The sequence below is a fragment of the Periplaneta americana genome, chromosome 15 (assembly GCF_040183065.1).
Source record: "Periplaneta americana isolate PAMFEO1 chromosome 15, P.americana_PAMFEO1_priV1, whole genome shotgun sequence".
NCBI classification, from domain to species: domain Eukaryota; kingdom Metazoa; phylum Arthropoda; class Insecta; order Blattodea; family Blattidae; genus Periplaneta; species Periplaneta americana.
The window spans coordinates 120,473,897-120,491,118 of record NC_091131.1 but is presented as its reverse complement, the minus strand read 5'-3'; the positions used below and the strand labels follow the sequence as shown (position 1 = coordinate 120,491,118).

General features: G+C 33.2%; 3 protein-coding genes across 4 annotated transcripts in view; 2 read left to right on the top strand and 1 right to left on the bottom strand.

Annotated features, from left to right (window-relative positions):
* The window catches only part of Rpn13 (regulatory particle non-ATPase 13), a 625,061-nt gene that overhangs the window by 102,145 nt on the left and 505,694 nt on the right, over positions 1-17,222 (top strand). Inside the window, exon 9 of one of the 2 annotated variants that reach the window (XR_011336220.1) lies at positions 8,568-8,586. The exons of the other annotated variant lie outside the window; for it this stretch is intronic. The gene's annotated coding sequence lies outside the window, so the exon portion shown is untranslated. Of the gene's footprint in view, positions 1-8,567; positions 8,587-17,222 lie in introns of those variants that run through there. 2 annotated transcript variants of the gene reach the window in all.
* AGO1 (protein argonaute-2) overlaps positions 1-17,222 on the top strand; it is a 235,727-nt gene that overhangs the window by 38,209 nt on the left and 180,296 nt on the right. The window lies entirely within an intron of this gene.
* Positions 3,889-17,222, bottom strand: part of mRpL53 (mitochondrial ribosomal protein L53) — a 36,478-nt gene continuing 23,144 nt past the window's right edge. The window contains exons 2-3 of the mRNA XM_069848078.1: positions 8,120-8,232; positions 3,889-4,199 (exon numbers count right to left, since the gene is read on the bottom strand). Of these exons, the coding sequence (XP_069704179.1) occupies positions 4,033-4,199; positions 8,120-8,232 (280 nt within the window). The 3' untranslated portion in view covers positions 3,889-4,032. The remainder of the gene's footprint in view (positions 4,200-8,119; positions 8,233-17,222) is intronic.

The following is a 17,222-nucleotide window of genomic DNA, read 5'->3' as shown; positions in this document are numbered from 1 at the left end:
ACACTTTTCCCAAGTTAGCCGACATGGTAATGTGTTATGGGGAGGCTGCAGAAACGGAAGAAGAGCTCTTCACATGTACCAACAACAGTTTCAAAACAGAAATCACCCTCACCACACAATATTTACTCGACTTTATCAGTGCCTTCGAGACGATTAGTCTCTTCATCCCCGGCGCATTGGTGGAAGACCGCGTAGACATCCATTCTCAATTGATGATTACACTGAACTGAAAGGAAAAGGTATTGAACATTAAACATAAACAAACAACAATCCTTCTCGTCTCTTACAAACATGTCAACAAAACAAACAAACAAGGGTGCACACATTTGTATACAATGGTGTACGCCTGCGCAAAAACATTTTCAACGGTAACTTCGAAACGACGCGTCAAAAGACATAGGTTGTTTAACAAAAAGGATTCCTTATTGTTAGATCTATCACCCTCAGAGTTTGTTGCAGAGGTTTTGAATCACCCTGTATATCCTTATCCAGCGATTATATTCAAAGGCATTTTTCTAACCTGTGGAGAGAAGAAACACAGAAGTGCGAACTTTACTAGGCAGTCATGTATTACCTCCATTTATAGATGTGTTAAATAGTGACTATTTTCGAGTTGGCTGTATCATAAAATGAAAGTGGCTGTGCCATCATCACCACATAGTAGTGATGACCAGACAGCGGATTTTCGGTCCCTACACAGTGACAAAATGTTATGTCCCTTGGTATACCAAGGGGGCGTAACAGTGAGTTCAGTGACCTCCCTGCAACTGATGTACACTTAATGTTCAGAATCGGAACCGAAAATCCGCTGTCTGGTGATTACTTACGAGAAAGTACAGAGGGTTCATATGGAGACCGGTCCCACTCCAACTTCTACCTAATAAAATCTGTTGTTGAGCCGCAAGCTGTTTTACTCCAGCATATGGACAGGTTTGTGCATTGCTTTCCTATGCAGACTGGTCCCACTCCATCCCTTACTGCTTAGCTCCTTGAGAAGGCGCTGACAGAACATTACTACCTGGGATCGGTCTGCAGAGGAACACTCTGTAGTTAGTAAAAGTTGGAGATTTCCAGTTTTCAAATGATGTTGAAATTGTATTATACACATTAAAAATACTGTATTAAGAAAAATAGCAGTATATCTTTCTTTCTCTATTATTTCTAAACATATGAGAAATTTGTTCATAAATATGTAATATAAACTGTATGGGTCCAAAATTCGAAACATATCCACTACCAGCCTTGACAATAGGCCTAGTCTATTGTAAGGCCGTGTCTCAAAGCTGCAATTTCAGCTGAAGTGAACTAGATTGTTGACTAAATAGCCGGATGTGACGTCAGAAGTTATGATCCAAAGCTACATAGTGCATAGCAATCAAGTCCGTAGTAGCTAGTAAACGAAAATGCTTGCTCGATTGTTGACTTTTTCACTAAACAAACATGGATACCTCATCAGCAATTGGGGTTATGAAATCTGAAAATGCTTTCGAAGTGAAATAATGTAAATATAATGTAGAATAACACGTTAATTTTGAACACTGACATTGTTAGTACCTTCTGTACAATGTTTTAAACATTATTGTAATATATTAAACCCTCATCTTTTCCACATAATTCGTAACGAAACTGCATTAGGACACTGCCTTCTTAATTCAGTGCTGCACCGTGATGTCATGGTTTTTAGAGAAATAGTCTATGAAGAAGGCCATGTTTCAAGCATGCATTTCCAAAGCTCCCTAGTGTGTAGTTCACAAGTCACCTAGTTGCTAGTCATTAGTGTGTAGTATGGACTTGAGCTTTGAGACACGGCCTAAGTAGCTGGAAGAAGGTGGGTATATTTATAAACGAGGCAGCAGACTGCAACTTTTACTACTAACACTTGATAGCTAACTTTGGGCATTGTATAATTTGTACTTTATTTTGCATCATTACTTTCTTTCTGAACGGTATTATGAAAAATGATAATTCCAAAAACTACCATTGTATGATAATTTGCATAAGTCATTGACCAATTAATAGTTTAGTTTTTAATTAGGTTTTAGAATTCTGTTAAAATTTTCATACATTATTTTAGAGTTTCCTTTTTTTAAAATAGAAACATGACACAAGACATTGCCTCACAAATGAATGTAGGATTTTCATTTGCCATGTTGCTTATATAGCACAATTTCTCATACTTAACTTTCATGTGGGAAAGGCAGAAATTTTATTTAACATTACCAAGTTTTATTTCTTTACATGTTAATTATCTGTCTTCAGAATTTTCGTTACATCAAGTTAATTTTGCACAGACCTGTTCATTGTGGCAAGAAATATTTTTAGGATACAAAATTAGATGATAGTGTAGATGGGAAAATGTCTCGATGTTACATATATTATAAAGAAAATACCCAGTTTGAAGTCTTTTCAGCAACATATTTATACTGTTAGGGAAACAAAAGCAACAACCTGAGGAAATATTAAAAATAAATAAACTATCTATAACAATGAATGGAGTTTATTGAACATTATACAAATTCAAACTTCTGGTCATACAGTTTTCAAACACTTTAATATTACACAGCATATTAAATTTTATTTCAACAATTTTATATAACATCGTTAATTCATATATTGTCTTCCATTTTAAGAGTGAAAAGGAATAGATTAATGGCTGTCATAAACATCAGAATATATGAACAGGGCAGAGGATGTTCGTATAGATTTTTCCCACATTATATAAGCATAGCTTTCTTATTATTTTTAAGGGTTTACTTTCAGAAACTGGCACAAACTGGAAAAATATTAATGCAGGTGTGCATACAGTGTGTATGAATCAGGCGAAAACATTATCTGCATTCAGTGCACACACAAGCTGAAGTTCCCCAAACCAAGTTTATTCTTATTTGTTCTCTTTGATCAGAATGTTTAATATAGTACAGTCAATGTCAATTACAAATGTAGGAATAACAGACTTATTGTTAACTGCAGAGAGACGAAACTATTTTGAGTTAGCAAGTATCAGATCATTATAAAACATAACTGGACTAAGGAATTTAAAAAAACAAAAGTTCGGGGCACAAATTTGGAAGTACTATTTCACTAGGTCACAGCAAAATATACTTGGAGCATCATGCTTTATATTTTAACATTCTGAAACAAATACATTCACACATATAAATAGTTACTATATTTTAAGGTAACTTATATATGACTGCTTATATATGACTGTGTCAGCCAACAAAAATACATCTGACAGGTCTGTGATTCTATATGATGGATGCATATTTGATCATGCATGATCTGCTTTGTAGATGTTCAACATTTTATTCTTATTGCGAATTAATTATAAAATTACACATAGCAAGAGTAAGTTAACAGAAGTCTACTTTTCCATCTGCATTTCTCTGATGTGATTATAGTCCATGTAATCTGAAGGGCAGCCTGATAAAAGCACTAGTTCAGTTTTGTTTGATGCCTCTTAAGGGATAGACGAGTGTTACTGTTTTAGTTCAAAATATCTATGAAAGTATGAATTACACAAATTTTGATTGCATCAAACGTAATTATTATTACTTTCTGATCTTCCATTTTGTAGAATGATTTATTATCAAATTACAAATAAAATGTGACCATCTCAATACGTTAAACACATTTCTTTTGGTGATACAATAAACAGAAGGAGAAATTATTTATATTTCACTAACACTTTCTTACAATTACATATTATGGGTAATCAAAAAACATCCATACAGAATATAAATAATATTGTACTTTAAAGACACCACTGATGAATCAATCAACAGGCTGGATAGTAATAAATCGTGATAACAAAAAGGCCAGCACGCAAGTACCTGCTACAAAACAGGCTGCAAAGATATACCATGTATCTTCATCGAACAAATCTGTAAAAGCAGGTACTTGTTCATAGATTGTATCAATTAGTCTCAGATTATAATCCTTTTTTGCCATCGTGGTTGCTATGACTGTTCTTGTAATGATTACAAAAAATAAGTTCTGTTCAGGATACTGCGGCTTGAAAGTAGTATTCTTCTAACGTTTCTTGCCTCCTGTCTTCTTTTTTTTCTCAGATTTGGTTTGAGGCACAGTCGTTGATGTTTTATCCTCAGCTGCAAGTGGCGTTACATGCTTGTTATAAAGTTGGAGAAGTTCCAGATTTGTTAAATTTCCACTCTTAAACATTATAGACTGATTATCATCTGAAATGTGAGAAATGAGTTTTACAATTTTATGTAACATGTATAGTGTGAAATTGATTTTCAAAGGACAAAACTATTTGAATTCTACAGAAATGTTGGGCTTTGTATGATGAATTTTGGGATTTCGTTTGCTGGTATTCATTATAACAATAGCAACAGTTATAAAGAATAGTTTTCAAAGATTGACAGCACTTAGGTACAGTATGGTTTGTTTTGAAGTGAAGTGTCCTATTTTGAATGTACAAAATTCAATATTAGACATTTTCAATTTAGCTACAAAATTTCTTTAGAGTGATTCACAGGTTGTCTAAGAACTGATTTTTTTTTTTTTGCATTAATTTGCTTTCATGTGACTGAAAAGGAAGTTTGTAATAAAAATAATTTTGATTACAGTTTCCATAAGGCAAATCAGCACCCTGAAAAAGTCAAATCTCTGTTATAATGCTTAAAGATTTTCAAACTGGCTAAAATTGATCTGCAACTAAATGAAGAAGAACTGATTTTTTTGTTTGCATTCATTTGCTTTCATGTGACTGAAAAGGAAGTTTATAATAAAATAATTTTGATTACAGTTTCAATAAGGCAAATCAGCACCCTGAAAAAGTCAAATCTCTGTTATGATGCTTAAAGATTTTCAAACTGGCTAAAATTGATCTTCAACTAAATGAAAAGGTACAAAAATCACTTTAATATTCACAACAAAACAGCACAAGGAATAGATAGATCATGATGACTTGAGCACATCACAGGGCAAAAGGAATTGCACTGACCTGAAAATCTTACTGTAGAATGAGGAAAATTAGCAAGTTATTTGCCTCCTAATGGTGGGCATTCTCTGACAACTTCTATACTTAATTGTTTTCACACTGACTCCTCAGAGGAAACTGTGTTCCTCCCACAACCAGACCCAGGCCCCTGTCTGTCTCCCCCTATTCTGTACCTTCGCTCGGTCCAACCTGCCGTGCCTCATTCCACCCTAATGTTCACAAATTTCTTGGCTAGACTGGTTTGTGATGCACTACGCTGGGCTGCCTTCAATATGTGGCCGGCTATAGTCTAGTGGATTGTCCGGTTTTATTACAAGTAATATTATTTCCGACAATATATATAAGTAAAACGAACATAATTCAAAGTACCTGATCAAATCAAATCTGTAGCAGATTATATAATATAAAAATTGAAGAAATTAAAAGTGAAAAATTATTGCGTATTATGTGACTACTAACATTGCGAACAAGTCACGATTATGAACAGTATTTCTGATAAGTGACGAACAATGAGACAGTTGAAGAGAGGTTTCTGGGACTTACTACTAGTGATGGTTATCAAGATCGTAATGCTGAAAGAATTATCAGAGTATGTACGTAAAATTTTTGATTAAATGCTTTAAAGTCTCAGTTCACTGCTGTATGCAAAAGCTCAATAACATTAAAGAGTGGAAAATATTATAAACAGAAAATTACTTTTCTACATTCTTCTAAACATTGTATTGTCTATGAGACTCAGAAAGAAAGGAAAAAAAGAAAAGAGAAAGGCTGCTAGGAGCACATCATACTTGATGGAATTTCGATTCTCGAATTGCTCAAATCACTGATTTCACATGTTTGCTTTCCAAGGCAAGCACTATTTTACCTTGGTATAATCCTACTGGAAGACTGAATGTAGGACAACCAAGGAAGAGATGAATACACTAATTTCAATGAATTTCTTAGTTTCGGAACAAATTTAAACCCAATCCTTGAATTTGGAAGAAGAAGAATTGTTCAAACTGTGTCTGAATATAGGTAAGTTTCAGGAAGTTTTCTACATAACACTGTTAACAATACTGACAAATGGAACACACAAACATATCATTCTCGTCATGGATTTCTAGCCTTTCTATAAGACTTTTAATTTCGTTTTTTATGGTCAGTTTTCAGTGACTTGCTTGTTATTATAAATAAAGGCTTCTCTTTGATATGTTGCAGAAATCTCTTCTGGATGTAATTGCTACTTGAGAAAAAAAGAGAAAAAGCTATCAACACTAAATGGAGAAACTTTCAGTCTGAAAATTTTTATGGTGAACACTTAATTTTTCAGACTTAGTGTGAATTGGTAGCATTTTACAATATAGGCGATTTTTCGAGGAAAAATGTTTAAATAGTGGCATTTTAAGACAAAGTGAAGAATAACTCACACCTCATCACTATTGGGAATGCAACCAAATATCTACCTGAAAAATCTGAACCTATTCATCAATTCATCGTAGAGGATAAATATTAATGTAAAATATATTTTATGTGGAAGAAAGCTAGTGAACAGCAGTCTTGACATTTAAGAAATGCTGGTGGAATGGTGAAATAGAAAGAATATGTGCTAATGAAACTATACAAATAAACTAGCTATGGTGGATGCTGAATATTAGTACAGTATTTCTTAAAAGTTCACGGTTCATTTATGAAGCAGGAATAGCAAATGGAGCCTAATTGCAACCCAGTGAACAGCAAATATTTTAAACCCTGTAACAAAGTAACTTCAAATCTCAGGGAAAGACTCTATTGAGTTGGTACAGATTAATGTGAATTGTTTGAAATGACAATAACGTGACAAGAGAAAATGTCGCTGAACCAAGTGAAAGAACTCATCAAAGGATCATTAAAAACAGTGTCGTATCTCCAGAAGACTAGGAAAGTTATTGTTGTCATGTTAGAGCAACAATATTGTGAAAGAGACATGGTAGTCTATAACATGATTGATTTGATGGTGGTCAATCAGTGTGATGGCAGTGACAATAGCAGTAACGTCAGTACTGATGAATGACTCTTGCACAGCAATTTTGTCTTATTATAGTGTCTCTTTGGATTCTGACGGGACATTTTATAAATGTCCAAGTTTAAATGGGAAAGAATTTTTTTTATTGTGCATGTTGTATTATTATGTGTTAATTTATAATTTAGATTTAAAAGGCTGTCCACTTGAATTGTGTAATTTCTATTTCAATTTTGACCCAGTTAAGTGCATTTCATGATTATAAATTCAGTAGCAAGGCAGCAGATGTCTATGACTATGTCTAAATCAGGTTTTTATTCTGTGAGAACACTGAATTTCAACATTAGCGTAGTAAGTAAAGTACCTGCGTATTATAATTTTTTTTTACTGCTGCAAGACTCTGTCCAAAATCTATTTGCAATTACCAGATTTAGTAACCATACTTAATGGTACAAAATGTAACTGAAACTTAATTTCCCTCTGCAACAACACAATCAGTTCCATCAAACTTACCCACTTGAGAATCAATAAATTTGGTTATTATTTACATATACGTATGTTCCTCATTCTGAATATATTTCTGTAAACTATTATGTTTACACTTTGCATTATGATTATAATTTTACAATAACAGAATTTGAACTCCTACTGAAGAATTAATTAAATATACTGCAAGTTCATTCAATCTTCTGCCCAGCAGTGATACAAGGCGAGGTCTGGCAGCAGCAGAATATTGTGTAAAAAAATTCACGGTATATGAACATTTCATGGGGGAAATATACTTGAACAAAAGTATTTGCGTCATGATTGTGTATATAAAAATAATATCTGAAAACATTTCTGGATGCTAATATCTCACAGAAAACAGGATAGAGAAAGAGAACCAAAATTTCAGTTTTGTTGTTTAGATAATGTGTGACTGAATTGTGTAGGAATATTTTTCAATATATCTCCCTGAAGATAAAACTAATTAAGTAGTTATAGACTAACATCGCAGGGTTAAGAAATTTAAATTCAAAGAATAAAAATTGGGGAGGATAGGTACAAAGGATACTATCTCTTAAGAAGTCTGTCAGATTTAAGAAGTAATTCTCATGTAATTAAATTAGTATATTCCACATAAAAAGTGATGAAAAAGGGAATACAATTTTTTTTTATGCAAATTAACTTACTTAATGTAAAACAGATGGTTGGTTCACTTCGGTCACATAGTATCTCAGTCTTGATTTTACAGTTGAGATTCGTTGCTTGAACATTAGATCCTGTCATACAAAACAAGAAGTCTCTGAAAAACAATAAATGCAAGATGAAATATAGTTGGAAGTCAAATTTCAAATTTATTTATTCAATACATTAGGTTTTCACTACATTAGGCATTGCAGCCTGAAAGAGCAAAAGCTCATGCTTGGTTGCAATTCAGTTCAGTTATACAAAATATTTTACAAAATTGAAGAGAGTTCATTGAGCACAATAACATTAATATATAGTAAAATACAGACAGCATGTAATAGCATATACAAAGTACACGAGTGTTAGATTCCAATTTTAAACTCAATTAACTTTTTTTTTTCTTTTAGTAGGTTATTTTACGACGCTTTATCAACATCTCAGGTTATTTAGCGTCTGAATGAGATGAAGGTGATAATGCCGGTGAAATGAGTCCGGGTCCAGCACCGAAAGTTACCCAGCATTTGCTCATATTGGGTTGAGGGAAAACCCTGGAAAAAACCTCAACCAGGTAACTTGCCCTGACCGGAAATCGAACCCGCTCAATTAACTTAAGAAAATGCAAAACAATTAATCTAATTTGTTTCCTAAATCTGTGTGTGTTAAGTGTACTTAGTTCAGGGTAAGCTCTAATTAATGCATTATATATTCTGGGTCCAAAATTTCTTCTGTGTTTTAATTCAGCAGTTGTGTGGCATTTGGGTGTGTTTAGAAAGAAACTGTAGTTTTGTCTCATACAGTATTCATGATGATCAAATTTAAATTTATTGTGATTTTTATGGAAGTAAATCAGCAATGTTTGTTTATAAATTTGTTCTAGATTTCATACACCAAATTCCTGAAAAATTAATTTTGTTGGGTAATCTAAAGGTTTATATAGACAAATTTTGATCATTCTTTTTTGGAGCAAATTTAAAAGGTGAGTGTCGATTTTACCATACCTCTACAACCTAATATACCATACTGAATTATTGATTGAAACAGAGCTAAGTACACAGTATGCAGGATATAAATAGGTGAATAAGAATGTAGAATGGGAAATTTGTTGATTGTTTTACGCAATCTGTTACACAGAGAGGAGATGTGCTTGTCCCAATTTAAATGTTGGTCAGTAATAATACCTAAATATTTAACTCAAGGCGTGACATGAGCAAATAAGTAGGTTACAATCATGTATTGTTATATTTCTATTATTAATTATTTTTAGTTGTTCAAGGCCATCTGGCATTAATGAAAATGACATTAATTTTGTTTTAGAAACGTTCAAAGAAAGTAAATGAGCATCCAGCCATTCTTTAATGATATTAATACCATTGTTAGAAGTTTGATAAGTTTCATTCCAGCTCGAATCGCTAAATATAACCACAATATCAGCATAAGAATACAGAGTACCAGAATATTTCTCAATGTCAGTTTGAGGTAAATTATTGATATATATTAAACACAAACTAGGATGATTTATTGATGTTACGTGATTCACTGAGGCAGCATTTCCCAAAGTGTGGGTCGTGACCCACTGGAGGATCGTGTAATGAGCTGAGGGGGGTCGCGAGATGATTTAGAAAAAAAAATGCCTTATTAACACATTTATGTTATATTCAGAAACATAAACAAAATTGAATATAAAATAAAATAAAGTTTCAGTAGTTCTAGCTAAAGTAAAAAATAATTAATGCTATAAATGTGTCTGTTTTTTGAGAAAGTAACTTCTGAAATCTTCGCTCTGTATTCAATATGCACACAGTTGTATCATTTCCAATTTCAAGGAGATTTCTCGCTTTTGTTTCGATGGAAATCATAGACTGGAAATTTATTTTGCATAAATACGAGTTTGCAAATGCTATCAAAACTGTAAGTTTCTTTTGCAAGCTCGAGGTATTCTTACATTCTTTTGATCTGAAACTAATCTAGGCTACGAAAAAATTATACTTTTAACCTTCCATTAGTAAGCAGATATTTTAATAAGTATTTTCCTTAACTTTTTTTTTTTAATTTCGGCCAGTTGAATGCAAGTGTTAGAAACGGATTCAGTACCTATCTGTCACTGTCTTGATTGTTTTGAGTTTCTTCCGGAAGATATTCAAAATGCTGTTGTTTAAAACTGTGCAAAGTTAATTGTACGTTCTCAAAAACAAAGTAAGAATTTGTTGTGTCATACGATATGTAGCTGAATTTTCCGTGAGTTCTTTAATGCACTGGAATGAATCAATTTTCTTCTTGTCCAGTAATGTCTACCAGAAAACAAGTTTCCTTATAAATCCGTCGATTTTATCTCTGGCTGTTATGTTAACATCTTGGCTTCGCAAACTACTATTTCAGGTGTTCTAAGTATTTGAAAAAAAATATATCAGAAAGGAAGGCCAGACTAAGAAGCAAACAGAATTGAAATAGTATAGCTATTACGATACAAGGTTGGAAAGTGTTTTTTACAAAATCGAGGAAAAGTTTGAAAAACGAGTGGAGCAAGTTTTTCAGTTTCAGAGATTTTGTACTGTACTTTACAAACGAGTATTGTACAAAATTTTTTGCACGTTCACATTTTTGAATTTGCAAATACAATATATTTTGTATTGAAAATTTAGAGCAATATTATTCCAAAGCCTTCACAAAACTGCACTATAATGGTAACTAAGTAACAATAAGTGCACTGTAATGGATCTATTTCAGTATAGTTTTATGTTATGAAGAATGGTTTCCCTAGCAACAAGTTTTTGCATGAAAATTATAACTTTCAAAGCCTAATAACAATAGCTGTAAATACAGCAAAAAACACGATCGTGCAAAAAATAGGTTTGCATATTGCAATTCCTCGTCATGCAGGTATCAACACATTAGAAGTCGGGGGGGTATCTACTGGTTTTGAGTAAAATTATTGTTGTTCACGATCTTACAGGCATTTGTATTTTTCGAATGGGGTTAATTACTGATAAGGTAATTGGGGGAGGGGGGCGCAAACAAATGTCTCACATAAAAGTGGGTCGCACCTTAAAAAAGTTTGGGAACCACTGCATTAAAGTGATCATTGATTTTAGTTGATTGAGTTCTGTTAAGTAAGATTTAAATAATTTTAAAGCCAAAGTACATTAATTTACATAACAAATGGATAATAAGGAAGTGTGTGTGCAGCCACGAAAATATAAATATAAATTACAACAGACAAAAGATAATATATCAAACTCAAACTTTTCCTTTTCCTCCCCCCCCCCCCCCCCCAGGATAAACGCATCACGGGGCATGAAGAATCTCAGTTAATAAAGAGCCGTGTACTTCCTCATAACGATTGCCTTTTTTCATTATACATTTAATTTCATTATAGTGTTAGCAATGGTATTCCTGTTTGTAGAGTATTTTATTCAACCATAATGCAGAAGATGTGCATAAATGAAATTATTTTTTCAAATAAGAACACAAACTTTCAACATGTATCTTGCAGACGAACGTTTTTTCATAATCCCAAAAAAGTAAAATATATGACTTCATTATATGGTTTACGTATATGCATGTAATTAATTTTTCAGAAATTCATATGAAACAGTTGTTCATATATTGTAATCATTTCTAATATTTTGCTATTTATGAACATAGATAAGAAAGAAAGTACATCACTTTCTGGACAAGTAATCAATAGTAATGTGAGAGGCAAATTATTCAGCGGAAGTTTTAAAATAATATCCTAATATAGAGATTTTTCCCACATGTAAAGGAATGCCATTTTATCAGACTTTACAATTGAGTGGTAGCATGCAAAAAAGGAGACAATCCCAGGACTAGGGACCAATTCTGATCCTATCTGGCTTTAAAATTGTGACAAAAAATGAACATGACTTGTGAATACACTATTTGTAATGTCATCTTCAGAAAAGTAAACATTAAAAAAAAAAAAAAGCTTTCATTTACTTGTTTTTCCTACTGGCTAGGTTACATTTACTTTGTAAAGTAAAGTAATCTTCAAGTCCCAAAACTTTTTGTCTGAAGGTTTTCAATTGGAAGCATAATTAATATTATATCTTAGCATAAGCATAATTAATTTTATATATATATATATATATATATATATATATATATATATATATATATATAATTATTTTCTACAGAAAGTAGTTTTTTTCTGTGGCAACAGAGGTTACGTTAATTTTGCAAAAACATTTTATAATGATATCTTGTAAGCCATATTTTTAATATGAAGTTTTCAATTGCACATATGCATATATAAATGATGATTTAGTACTGGTGCTGCTGCTATTATTATTATTATTATTATTATTATTATTATTATTATTATTGTTATTATTATTATTATTATTATTATTATTATTATTATTATTATTATTATTATTATTTGACAAGACATGCTGTCTATATTATTTCATTTATTACTTACTCTACCTTATGTATGCAGAAAAATTCGACTGACATATTTCGTCAAGGTAAGTAATTTTTTTACAAGCCCATGCCTTTCATTTTGTCACTAGAGAGTATATCATTCCAAGATGGAAAGTCACTTTAAGTTGATTTAGTGGTAATGAAGGTAATGAGTACTAGGCAAGCCTTGTTTTTGACATATAGAGTGTGGAAATCAGAGGGATTTCAAATGTGTAGAATATCTGCAATAAAGCTTCAGTAACAAAACAAAAACATCTGGAAATGAGAAACTAAATGAAAAGAAATATCTTGCACAAAACATTACAAAATTCACAAAAATTGTTCAAATTGGAATCCACCAATTCAATGTACAATAGTGAACTTGTTCAGACTCCTTGGGCATTTGTCTAATGGAGCCTGCAGCAGCCATCTGGCAACCAACTTCTCCTCTAGCTTCACCAGCATTTCTTACACAGTGCTGTGTATGTGGCTTCATAGAAAAAAAAATTGAATTGGTATGATTTTGTAGGCCACACAATGTATCCTTTGAATGAGGTTCTGGCTGGTATGTACAGTCTTAGAAAAAAGTTTCGTTGCACAAATACTTTGTAAGTCCCAGAAAGGAGGCATGATCAAAGGAAAAGTAACCTGGTTCACAAGAGAAGGACTAGTTGAGGTAATAAAATTAGTTTTGTTTCGTTGTATGTCTGATCATGCGCTCTGCCTCCTTTCTGGGACTTATAAAGATCTGTGCAACAAAACTTTTTTTCTAAGACAGTACATCTATTATCAGGCAATACTTGACGATATGTGTCAAAAGTAAGAACAGCTGTTGTTGCATACATCTTAAGTCTGATTAGTGAACTATGTTACTAGATAGCAATGCATGTAATGAAGAGGGGAAAGGAACTGGCCACCCTACCTCATTATCTACTTAGTTGTCTCATGAATGTTGCCTTATTGGTGTCTCTTAATGAGATTCCAACCAGTCTTCAGATTGCTGACTAAATATACATTGGTTTGATTGCTATACAGTTTATTGAGGTGCTTCCTAGCCTTTATCTTAAAGTATGACAATCCTGCAGCAAGCCAGACAAGCAATAGGATTTGTTTGTGTATTCAAGGCAACATGTCGAGTTGTCAGATTATAACCAACAATCAAAATGAGTTGGTTTTAATTAACCAAATCCCTACAAATTCGTCACATGCTTGTAGAAAATAGTTGCAATAATTTCGATAAGTTTCAAATTAAATAATTAAAATGCAACTATTTTTAAATTTTAATTATAATATTTATTTCCTATTTCTTTCTAGGTGTGCAGTAGGAATGTGTGCTACCAACACGCAGCACCTACAATTCCCCATTTCTTAATGGCAACTGAAAGGAAAGTTTCTGGTATTACAGATAACAAAATGAACGTCAATTCATATTTTGGATATGCAATTGTTATGTCACATTACGCATCACTGTATCACAGAAAATAAAATTTAGTTAGAATGCTTTGATAAACTACAATAATAATTAATGTGCAGCTCTTTTACTCTGGGATTGCTTATGGCAGAATTCGAAAGCAACTCATCTGGGAGAGGGAAAGATGGTTACGGTTGTTTCTTCTTATTTTGCATCTTGAAACATCTACATACTATGACACCAAAACACCAGTTCTTCCATCTACGAGTATATCCCTACTAAAAATGAATAGAAAATAGGAAGAAAAAAAATTGTAACTCGAATACTGATTGGAGGCTCTTCTAACAGTTATGTAAACAGTATATAATATACTGTAAGGTGGTATCTTTTCTAGCATCTTGTATGTAAACATCCGCATATTATGATGATCTAGGGTTGCCATATATACAATTTTTCAGGATTGATGTTGGATACAGTTGGAAGGGATAAATAATAACCTACGTACAAATAGAAAGAAACGAGTTTAGTTTTTACATGATTAAGCTTACTAGTCATATTTTTCTGACTTTGTTATACATCCCAGCAGGTTGTTCTTGTTATACTGTAATAACAACATTGCTTTAATCGATGGTGCTTTTAATTAATGATGAGGTGTGATTTGCAGACCTGTGATTTTGTCGCTGTGGTAGGTCTGTCACTGGTTCTGATTGTGACTATAGTTTCAAAATCACTGCTCTGAGAAATCGCCATCTCAGACCGATATGTGATTCATAGGTATGGCGACTGATGTACGTATGTGACAGCTCCAGAGACCAGACAATTGCAAGCCAGAAGATTAACTTGAAGGGACAAAATATATGGGATCTAAATAACTATCATCCCACTCTAGAGGTTAACGAGGGCAACTCTTACATACTGAAGCATTTGCTTCGGCTGTATTCTTCCAGGAATAATTCACCTTTGTAAACATTCTTGGGACACATATCAGATAACACAGGCCAGAGTGTGGTTTGTTTTCAGTATACTCCTTGCGCTAATCACTATTGTTTATACAAGACATGGCAGCAGTATATCAATTCAGTTCACAGAAGATAGTTGAACATAAACAACTGTAGGTTTGAGATAGGAAATATTGAAATGTTTTGATTAAATGCTGGGTGTTCATTTCAAAATGTATCATGACGTCACTGTTGAGTCAGCGATTTGAAGCGAGTTTCAGCTTTTGTGTCAGAGAAGTTGCCTATTAATCAAGGCATTCAATCTGAACTTGAGAACGTGTACGGTATAACTTGAACGTCGTAGCATCAGATGGCGGTCTGTACGGTCTGTGTGCTACCATAACCTCTTTCGAACTGTGTTTTGCGCGGGCAAGTCGTACATAGGTTGCGTACGGCAACATTCCACTACAAATCAGATGCTCCGTGTCCATGTTGACCGTCGAAGTTAATGTCAACAAATACGTAAGTAATCGTCTTAAACCTCTCCACATATCCCGAGAGTAAGAAAACGCTCACCTCAGTACATGTTTCGAAACAGTTCACATTCCTGCCACTACCGGCGTTACCGTACGTATCGGTAAGTACTCTTCTGAATGAATGCCATACTTACTAGGCAACTTCTCTTGCACATAAGTAATACACCTCTGCGGAAGTGTAGGAAGATTGAATTCTCTAGGCTCATCGACTAGCCACATGACGGCATACAGTGAGCCAAGGCACACTTTCAACTGAACACCCGGTATAGTGTTATTTATCTGCAGTGCTTGGGAAAAGTGACATAAGTCAATTTCCACAAACCTTTTTTTGATAATTTATTGACAACTTACACTGGTTTATGTCGATTTGATTTTGTAATGGGAGAAATACTTATGTATTTTTTTCCAAGCGAGCAGATGTTCCGTAAGTTGTCAATAAATTATCAAAAAAGGTTTGTGGAAACTGACTTGTGTCACTTTTCCCGAGCACTGCAGATATATAGTCCATATTGCCAAAGACCATTCATTTAGAAGAATTTAACGCTCATTACTGATTTCTATAAAATCTCAAATAATCTAATGCTATGGAATATGTGAAAGAAAAAGACCGAACACATCACTGGTTATCAGTTAGAAGTAATGGTTTGGGTCTCATAATGAAGATTTGTGTTTGGTACATTACAGGCTGTACTGCGCCTTTTGATTGTAATGTTCGGATTCATTTCAGCTTTGTTCTGATATACATTCCCCTTGCAAAGAAGAGTTCTGTTCCTTAATTTTGTATAATGACCAGGAATTAAAGACTTGAAGAACCCAGACAAGCTGGGACTTGCAGCAAGAAGAAACCTCTAGCCTACATTACGACTGATGATTACATTACCATTGGAAAGTGGCATGTATTGCCTGCCATCATCTTTAATGAGTGACTCTTTGAATGCCAGGGTATTACAACATTCGCAATTGCCAAGAACCATCCGAACACAAAAATCACACTGTGACAAAATTGCTATTATATATCACAGTGATTTTTCCAGAGCTGTGACGGCAAAATGCTGTCATACCCCACCTCTACTTCTAATCTGTTATGCTTACCAGTCTACTGAATGTTCAAGAGAGAAAATATCCTCTTAGCATTATGGCTGGAATAAAAATAAAATTTAGCTAATTTCAGTAGTTATGAAAACTGCTCAGGAGATTAGCATGATTGAAAAAACGACACTCACTTTGCATCAGTTTACTTATTTTTGTAACTTTTAGCTTTCTCCCCATCTAATCTTTCTGCACACATAATACTGTTTCAAGCATAGCGACTAGTCAAATAGTTAAGAATCATTAATTCTGATGTCTGTATTACAAATAAAGTCGATAGATTTTTCAATGTTTTCCCACTATGGGATCTCGTCAAAAATCATCCACTTAAAAAATGTCACGCATTTTTCAACATAATATGCATAATGTATATTATAAGTAAGTCTCTGTAGTTTCTTTCTTGGAAGAACTTACTTCACAATGTGACAAATTATTTAAAACATTTTTGACCTTACCACTTAAAAATTTAAATTCGATCAATTTACATTTAACACCCAAGTATTAGTCAAAATATCGGACTGAAATAGGCTTTTGTGATCTTTTTTTTATTGCTAGCATCAGTACTTACACTTACAAAATTTAGATTTTGTATAGCAGTTTTTACAAGTTCTCTACCATGAAGTACTAAATCATTGTTTATAATGGCTTCTGTTTTAGTTTGGAACTAGAAAACTTTGTTGCGATTTCTGAGTCACTAAACATTTTTCCGTAT